This window comes from Suricata suricatta, chromosome 17, assembly GCF_006229205.1.
Source record: "Suricata suricatta isolate VVHF042 chromosome 17, meerkat_22Aug2017_6uvM2_HiC, whole genome shotgun sequence".
Classification (NCBI taxonomy): domain Eukaryota; kingdom Metazoa; phylum Chordata; class Mammalia; order Carnivora; family Herpestidae; genus Suricata; species Suricata suricatta.
This window is the reverse complement of record NC_043716.1, coordinates 37,705,982-37,715,526: the sequence shown is the minus strand read 5'-3', so window position 1 is coordinate 37,715,526 and position 9,545 is coordinate 37,705,982. Positions and strand designations below refer to the sequence as shown.

Below are 9,545 nucleotides of genomic sequence, written 5' to 3'. Positions count from 1 at the left end.
GTAATTGAGACCCTGCTGTAGCTGACAGTACCCTATCACAATCTTACTTAACTTTTAAAACTTTATGATATCTGGTGCCAGATAATGACGGTATATTCCTAGGGTCTAGATGAAAGTAAAGGATTACTCACCCAAAATTAGAAGTTAAAATAATGAACTTAATATAGAATGAGCCCTGTTATATTTAAGATAACAAATATCCTGAAGCAACAGCCAGGCATGTTAGACATCAATTTACAAAAAAAAAAAGATTACCTAATTATACATAATTTCATGCTAATCTGAATGATGCCATTTTTCTTCTGGCATGCATAACTCAAATAGAAACACCCCAACAATTGTGTATAAAAGCCCAAAGACACCATCCGCACATGATATTCTGTTCTCCTTTGAAGTTATAGCTCTCTTCTTCCAGACAGGGTGAACGTCTCATTCTATCATGTCTCTCCGATTTCCCAGTGGGTCCAGGCACGTTTACGTATGGTCTGGAGCTGGATCCGTCAGACCATCCAGTGGAGGCTCAGGCTTTGCAGGCAGCAATGCATGTGGCAGCGCTGTTGCTGGAAGTGGATTTCCCTGTGCCTTGGGAGGGGGCCTGGGCAATGCTCCCGGGGGCAACCATGCTGGCAGTGTCCTTGGAAACGCTGCTTGTGCTGGCTTTGCTGGAAGTGAAGGGGGACTTCTGTCTGGGAACGAGAAGGTGACCATGCAGAATCTTAACGACCGCTTAGCATCCTACCTGGAAAATGTGCGAGCTCTGGAGGAGGCAAATGCTGAACTAGAGAGAAAAATCAAGGGCTGGTATGATAAATATGGACCTGGATCTTGCCGTGGACTTGATCATGACTATAGCAGATACCACCAAATAATTGAAGAACTTAAGAATAAGGTGAGAAATGGCAAATTTGGAAATACTCAAAGTATTTAAAACTAAGGATTACCTAGCCAAAGGCATAAAACTGGAAAAGGAAATGCTTCATAACTGTTATCTGTCATTAATATCATATTTATTATTTCTTTTGATAAAGCATTCTTCCTGTTAGTCAAAAATATGCACTTTTGGTGCGCCCGGGGGGCTCAGTTGGTTGAGCGTCTGGCTTCGGCTCAGGCTCATCATGATCTCACGGTTTGTGGGTTCGAGCTCCGCACCGGGCTCTATGCTGACAGCTCAGAGCCTGGAACCTGTCTTCGGATTCTATGTCTCCTTTCTCTGCCCCTCCCCTGCTCACACTGTCCCTCTCTCTCTCTTTCTCTCTCTCTCTCTCTCTCTCTCTCTCTCAAAAATTAATAAAACATTAAAAATTCTTTTTGAAAAATGTGCACTTTGAATCATAATTTTCAAGTAACTTAAATGTTACTAGGTTTGAGGGGCACTTGGGTGGGTCAGTCAGTTAAGTGGCCAGCTCTTGATTTAAGCTCAGGTCATGATCTCATGATTTACGAGTTCAAGCCCCACATCAGATTCCCCACTGACAGTGTGGAGCCTGCCTGGGATTCTCTCTTTCTCTCTCTCTGCCCCTCTCCTGCTCACACTCCCTCTCTCTCTCAAAATAAATAAATAAACCTTTTTAAAAATGTATTTTAAAAAAATGTTACTAGTGGGGCACCTGGGTGGCTCAGTTGGTTGAGTGTCCAACTTCAGCTCTGGTCATGATCTCGCAGTCTGTGCGTTTGAGCCCCATCTCCGGCTCTGTTCTGACAGCTCAGAGCATGGAGCCTGCTTCAGTTTCTGTGTTTCCTTCTCTCTGCCCCTCCCCAACTCATGCCTTTGTCTCTCTCTCTTTTTCGCAAAAGTAAATAAACATTTAAAAAATTTTTTAATTAAAAAAATTTAAAATTCATTGATAAGTGTCACATTCTAAAAGTTACATGAGTATATGAGAAGAAATAATCATATTTGTAATTTTTTAATTAAAATGTAAAGTATTTTGGCTGCTACTTAAGGAAACAGGATTTTGATACAAAAGTTAATTGTGTCCAATTTTTTTATTTCCTGACACATTATAAGAGCTGGCTTATTTGTTGTGTCCTCCCTTTTGACTTCTAGGTTATCTCTTCAACTATTGCTAACGCTAACGTAATTCTGCATATTGACAATGCCAGACTGGCTGCTGATGATTTCCGGCTAAAGTAAGTGATGGAAAACAATCACTCTCTAGAAAATGTTTCCTGTCTGTTTAATATGCTAAATAAAATTTCAATTTTATCCTAAGCAGTATACACTCTAAAAGATGATAGGAAGTAATGCATGTTATAATACTACAATACCATATAGCACAAAGCACATTATAATATTACAATCTGCTATACTCACAATTTATACATATTTATTACATTCTTGGGACCAAATATCACTGCGTCTGTATGCATTTTGAGCCAAGAGCAAAGTAGATGCTCATAAATATGCATCAAGTAAGGGAAAATAGTAACTAAGATAAAATTCTAAAATGGCAAAAAAATTAAAATTTAAATTAAATTAAATTAAATTAAAAATAAATTAATAAAGTGGCATATTTTGGGGCACATGAGTGGTCAGTTGAGTGTCAGACTTCGGCTCACATCACGATCTTGTGGTTCATGGGCTCGAGCCCCACATCAGGCTCTGTGCTGACAGCTCAGAGCCTGGAGCCTGCTTCGGATTCTGTGTCTCCCTCTCTCTCTCTGCCTCCCCCACTCACTCTCTCTCTCTCTCTCTCTGTCAAAAATAAATAAACATTTAAAATTTTTAATAAAAATGATAAAATGGAATATTTTTATTTTATCGGGATCCACGATCAGAATTTGTGTCACTAAATAAGTGCTGATTATTCTACAAAGAACAGGATGCGGGGAGTGGAGGAAGGCTTTCTCTGTATACTTTTACAATATGTTGAGTTTAAGTGTTCAGCTTAAAGCAGTTGAGGTCCTTTTTTCCCGCCTCTTGAGGGAGTCTAACTTGTGCTGAAATTCGTTTCATGTCCCCCAAGGTACGAAAATGAGCTCGCCCTTCACCAAAACACCGAGGCTGACATCAACGGGCTGCGGCGAGTCCTGGACGAACTGACGCTCTGCAGGACCGACCAGGAGCTGCAGTACGAATCCCTGAGCGAAGAGATGAGGTACCTCAAGAAAAACCATGAAGAGGTAGGAGAAGTTTTACTTCTAGTCAAAGCGCCACTCTGTGCATTTTAAATACTTCGGTCGGGGGAGGGGAGGGTATAATAATATTCTGTACTCATTATAATTCAAACAATGTCAAAGCATCTATAAAGAAGTTTCTTTCTCCTACTCTCTGCCCTTCTAATCTCATCCCCGGAAGTAATAAATATTAACCTTTTGATCTGTACCCTCCCATTTTTTAGGCTGATATAATATTCTACCCTTTTGAAAATGGTACATTGCTTTTGCATCAATACACCCCTTTTTGTTTGCACCACATTATTTCTTTCATCCATAAAAGCCTATCTTGAGGTCAACCTTCTCACTAGAGACCTCTCTGACTAGGAAAAGATGTCACTGTTTTCTCCACCTAGTGAGCCTGGCTTTAATGTTGAGCCGTGCACAATCCATTATCTGACACCTTATACCAGGCAGCTTCATACGCCTTTAAAAAAACTGGTTATCTCCCCAAAATTGTCTGCAAAACAATGGGTGAAAGATTTTCAGAAAACACCCTATGACAGAAACGCCCAAAACACCACCAAATCTGTCCCAAAGAGGAGACTTACAGGGGAGGGAAAGGAAAGGAAACTCAAAAAGAGAAATGGGGAGAGGGAAGAGTCATAGGGCGGAGGGCTGGGCGGTCAGGCCACCAGTCTAGCAGCAGGAGCGCGGAGAAGCAGTCGCACACACTGCACATGAACTGCCCCAGGGTCACGTTCAAGTCTCCCTGCAGGAAATGCAGACCCTGCAGTGCGCGGCGGGCGGGAACGTGAACGTGGAGATGAACGCGGCGCCCGGGGTGGACCTCACGGTCCTGCTGAACAACATGCGCACCGAGTATGAAGACCTGGCCGAGCAGAACCGCAGGGACGCGGAGGCCTGGTTCAACGAGAAGGTGAGGCTGCCCCCCACGTCCACCCACACCCCCACGCCCACCCCTCAGCCCTGCCCGGCCTGGCCCGGGACGGCGGGCTCAGGCCGGCTCACCCCTCTGGCACCCCGCCTTCCAGAGCGCCACCCTGCAGCAGCAGATCTCCGACCACGCGGGCGCGGCCACCTCGGCCAGGAGCGAGCTGACCGACATGAAGCGCACCCTGCAGACCCTGGAGATCGAACTGCAGTCGCTCCTGGCAATGGTAGGTGAGGGCGCGGGTCAGCCTGCATTTTGCTACTCGAACCGAAGCCCTCCTTCCCTGTTAGAGCTTTGCTTTACCTGCAAATACTTGGAGCGTAAGACAACAGGGAAGACAGACACTGAGATACTCTCAAAGAAAGACAAACAGAGCGTTTCTTCCTCCCTGAGATCACTGAGGATTTCCTTCCCGCTGGTGCTCACCGCCCGTTTCATTCGAATAGCCCACATTTCACACAGCCCCTTCCTTCCTCAAGCCCCCGCAGAGGAAGCGGCAGCAGTATTGCTCCACCTGAAAAGTAAGTGTTAGTCCAATGTCAGGGGGCCACACAAGGCCAACCTGGCTCCTGGTACTGAGCAAGGCCGGTTAAAGCCACCTGGTGCTTTTCATCAGGCAGAGGAAAAGAGGGTACTATCTGAATCCCTGTGAGCACCCTCAGCCTCTTCCTCCCCACCCACTTCTCAGAGCTGGGCATTCAGCCACCCTGGCACATCCTGCCAGTTATTTCACAGGTTACCATGGAGACGATCCAGGACTAAAACTGGCTTCCCTTCTGGGCTGTGAGCTGGCAGTACCCAAAAAGCTTGATTTTGACAATTACGGCTTACATGTGGCCTGACTGCCCCTGTCCTCATCAGAGAGTTCACACTCCCTGAGGACACGAGGTTGTGATCCAAAGGACGAATGAGTGCAGTGGGCAGAGAAGGTAAAGATGACTCAAAACTATAGGACGACTATTTTTTTTAAGTTCATTTATTTTTGAGAGAGAGAAAAAAATGCAAGCAGGGGAGGGACAAAGAAAGAGGAGGACAGAGGATCCAAAGCAGGCTCTGTGCTGACAGCAGACAGCCCGCTGTGGGGCTCAAACTGCCAAATCATAAGATCATTACCTGAGCCAGAGTCAGATGCTGAACTGACTCCAGCCCCCCAGGCGCCCCCAGGAAGACTATTTTGACTTAGCCACCCTAGAGAGGTGCAGCGCTCTCTTACTGTATGATGTTTAGATTGGAGACTAACTTAACCAGGGTGCCCCTCTTCTCCTGACGCTGGTCCCCACCGCTGGCTGGTACCCAACATTCTCCCTGCCTCTCCTGGAGCCCTCCTCTCTTCCCTGTCCCCCTGTCTCCTGCCGCTGGAATCCTGTATCCCTGTTCTCAGCAACCTGTTCTTGCCACTGTACCCCTGGGCAGGTTTCCCTCTCCTTTCTGAGCTATGTTGAGAGAAATAAACTCCTGAGTTCCCAGGTCAAAATGGGAGCATTTTCACGTAGGAGATCATGTTAAAAAGTAGTTAATTCTGTGCAGCCAGGAGGAGCACAGTTTGGGCTCAGGAGATAATCCACGATTAAAAAAAAAAAAACAAACCCATGCTGTTAACATACAACACAACTGAAGTATAGAGTAATCGTGGCATAGAACCTAACTGTCATACTTGAGAGTCTTTTGCCATGAGATGATCAAAGCGTGATCTTCTACAGTGTAGTACACAGATCACATGTAAGTTCGGAGTTGTCTAAGTACAGAAACTTTCCGTAAGCTTCTTGTGGTATGCGCGCTTGCGAGTTCATCCGGTCCTCCTTCCTCGTCTGCGAGGTTGTGATCCAAAGGACGAAGGCTGTAAAGATAGGGATGCTGTCCCCTCTGGTTAAGAAGAGAATTCGCAACCTTAAAAAGGAGGACCATCCGAGGACACATCCTCAGGGAAGTTAAAGTTCCGAACAGCAGAGCACACTCCTCGCTGCCGTCTAGCCTCTCGGTGCCTGCTCCTCCCAGGGCCATCCTGTTCACCCTCCACTCCTTTACCCCAGAGAGCCCAGCACCGCCCAGCTACTGCCCCCGTTGGCCTACTCGTTAAGTCAGTGGTTCTTAGCCCCATCAAGCCTTATCCATGTCTGCCTGTTATGACGAATATTTCATAACTTCTTCTTTATCTTAGAATGAATAGATGATCTATTTAGCAATACAAAAAAATTTTAAAGCCACTATAAAGCCATGACAGCAAAAGAAAGGAAAAATAAAAGTATTTTTAATTAAATATCTATGTAATACCTAAATACATAGGCCCAGCTACCCCAGAACATGTAATGAAAGAGACAGAGACTTGCACCTTCCCCTGATAAATACGGTTTGTTTTAAACAACGTAAGATCAGGAGAAGAAAATGAAAGAGTGGAAATGGGGGTGGACACTCAGATAATAACTAATATCAGGAGAAGTAATGACCACCCAGATGTCCTTACCTATGATAAGGAAAAGAGGAAGATTACTTTAATTGAAGTAGACCTCACATGACAAGACAAATGACAGGCTACGTGAGTGGAAAGGGGGAGGTATAATATTCACAAGAGTAGTGTGAAAATAATGACCCGTACTGGATTATGAAATATATCCCTTGGGTTGAAAGCTGCCCCCGCCCCCCCCACCCCCACCCCCACCCCCCCGCCACATTAAGGCATTCATTCCATCTCAAGTGCTTCATAAAAGGCCTTTGAATAACAACAGCAAATCCCAGATAGAGAAGAAAAAGAAACAGCAGCACACAAGGCCTTGGGGCAGCGGTGGAGTAGGTCTCTGGAGACAGTAGCAGAATAAGACTGAAACACAAATAGCTACCCCAAAATAAATAAGTGATTTCAAAATATAAAATTTCCAGTTTGATTTCTTATTGTGCTATCCCCCCCAAAAAAGAGTATTAATACATAGTTAGTAGGAAATATTGCCAAAATAGCACGAAAGTCCGCTGGAACAGTGCAAAGTCTCGTGGGAAAGTACCTGGTCGTCCAGCATGCCCAGCCCCCACCCCGTAAATGCCTGTGACTTCCCCAGCCTCTGTGCCGAGCCCCACAGATTCCCAAACCTCACTCAGTGCTGCTGTGAGCTGAGAAGCTCTGGTCTGCATAGTCCTCAAAGTGGCTTCACCCTTGCTCTGACATCTTCTGTCCTCAGAAACACTCCCTGGAGTGCTCCCTGACCGAGACCGAGGGGAACTACTGCACGCAGCTCGCCCAGATCCAGGCCCAGATCGGGGCCCTGGAGGAACAGCTGCACCAGGTCCGAACCGAGACAGAGGGCCAGAAACTGGAGTACGAGCAGCTGCTGGACATCAAGGTCCACCTGGAAAAGGAAATTGACACCTACTGCCGCCTGATAGATGGAGACGGGAAGTAAGTAACACCAGTTGAAAATCTGGTTTTTACCTATTTTTAATTTTTTTTTTACTTATTTATTTTGAGACGGAGAGAGAGAGAAAGGGAGAAAGAGAGAATCCCAAGCAGGCTCTGCGATATCAGCCCAGAGCCCAATCTGGGGATCAAACTCACAAACCATGAGATCATGACCTCAGCTGAAATCAAGAGTTGGACTCAACCAACTGAGTGAGCCACCCAGCCACCCCCAGTTTTTACCTCTTTAAACCACAGCCATGGACTGCCCATCCACGTTCTATGCCTGCCTCCTTCTTCATTCCCGCTGCAGAGAATTGTCCCCACCTCCTGCCTCTGCAGTCATCTCTTCAAATTCTTTACAACACAGCCCCTTCCTTATTTGCCTGGGAGGACCCTGGTCAGCCCTGCAGAAGACCCCGTTTGGTATCCATGTTAATGAGTATAGGTTTCAAGATTACTCCCCTCCAGGCTTTACCCATCTTTCACTTCGTTCCTAAGATCACTGCTGCCCTGAAATAAACTACTCTATACAACCCCCAGGATCTACATGTTTTGAAAAAGTACATGTTTGTATTTGTATATATAGAATATATTATGTATGTATATGAATATATATATTCTCCTTAGGTTTTGAATTCTTAGATTTAAAAAAATCAAATGGAAACAAAGTTATTTTATATTCTCTCTTTAGAAGACAATTATTTTCACTTCCTCTACACAATAATTTTAACATTTTCCTTTATGGAAAATGAAGATCTGTTTTTGGCATACAAAGTTCACCTGAGTTCATGTTCATCACTTAACTCAATGAATATTTCTTAAGTGATAACCAGAAATATTAAAGAAAAAACTGGGGGTTTTTTAATTGTTTTTTTGTTTTTTGCAGCTCATGCTCCAAATCAAAGGGCTTTGGATCAGGAGGCTCAGGGAATTCACCCAACGGTAATTAAATCTGGTTCTGTTTCTACTGTGGGCATTACATCTACTTTTGCATTAATAGCAATCATCTATGGTGGCAACAGCCTATATTTAAGTAATTTTAACTAAAGTGCTCTCTGAGCTTAAAGTATTATTTTAAGTGGATGAAATTATCCCAAACTATTATTGAAAATTTTTTAGGTTTTATTGATTTATTTTTGAGAGAGAGAGAGAGGAGAAAAAGAGAGAGAACAAATGGGAGGGGCAGAGAGAGAGGGAGACACAGAATCCGAAGCAGGCTCCAGGCTCTGAGCTGACAGCTCAGAGTCCCACATGGAGCTTGAACTCCCAGACCGTGAGATCATGAGCCGAAGTCCGATGCTTAACTGACTGAGCCACGCAGGCACCCCCCCAAACTATTATTGTAAATCTACACATGCTCTCTCGCCAAAATGTGCATACCATATTATGTTACAAGGAGCCCTGGAATTCTTCATCATGAAATCTTTTAGCTGGAATATGTGTATTCACAGGTGTTTTATTTCTAGAGTTATCCAAAACCACCCTGGTAAAGACAGTGGTTGAAGAGATAGATCAACGTGGTAAAGTTCTTTCATCGAGAGTCCACTCCATTGAAGAAAAGACATCTAAAAGGACCACTGGTAAAACAGAACAAAGGGTTCCTTTCTAGCTGCCACTGAGAAAAGAACAGTTTGGGAGAGGATTCTGCACCACTGCATTATTCTAAATATCAAAGAAATAATAACAACCCTTTCTACCCTTAATGATAAGTTACTTAGCAGAAATAACCTGTCTTCTTAGTTAACTTTTACAGGATGTTGGGTGTTTGTTTTCAAATAAATAAAAATACGGATGTGCGCTCGTTTCCATTCACTCGTGACTAATAAATAATTGTTCAAGATTCATGTTTTTCTACATTCATAGGGATATATTTATGGAATCTGTTTTCACTGACTTTTACCCTAGTTTTAAATAATAGTCAATATCACATGGCATTTAAATGTTACCATTCACGAGGCCTAATCTTTAAGTATTTCACCATTTTTGCATGAGCAAATAATCTGGGGAAAAAATTAGAAATTCTCGTGTGATTGAAAAATCCCATCACTAGATGGCACATTCCTGGTTTTCTTCTGGCAAGTCTATCAAACTCTTCTGGAGGTAGGTACT

The 9,545-nt window shown here is 44.1% G+C and overlaps 1 protein-coding gene across 1 annotated transcript; it reads left to right on the top strand.

Moving 5' to 3' along the window:
• Positions 1-439: 439 nt before the first annotated feature.
• On the top strand, positions 440-9,276 carry KRT28 (keratin 28). The gene is made up of 8 exons (XM_029927755.1): positions 440-889; positions 2,048-2,130; positions 2,967-3,123; positions 3,875-4,036; positions 4,152-4,277; positions 7,219-7,436; positions 8,323-8,378; positions 8,903-9,276. The coding sequence occupies exons 1-8, from the start codon at positions 440-442 to the stop codon at positions 9,043-9,045; spliced, it is 1,395 nt and encodes a 464-aa protein (XP_029783615.1). The 3' UTR covers positions 9,046-9,276.
• Positions 9,277-9,545: the final 269 nt, after the last annotated feature.

Coding starts and splice junctions, on each gene's coding strand:
- KRT28 (XM_029927755.1), top strand. CDS start 440: ATGTCTCTCCGATTTCCCAGTGGGTCCAGGCACGTTTACGTATGGTCT. Junction 3,124..3,874: donor TCAAGAAAAACCATGAAGAG/GTAGGAGAAGTT, acceptor GTCTCCCTGCAG/GAAATGCAGACCCTGCAGTG. Junction 7,437..8,322: donor CTGATAGATGGAGACGGGAA/GTAAGTAACACC, acceptor TGTTTTTTGCAG/CTCATGCTCCAAATCAAAGG.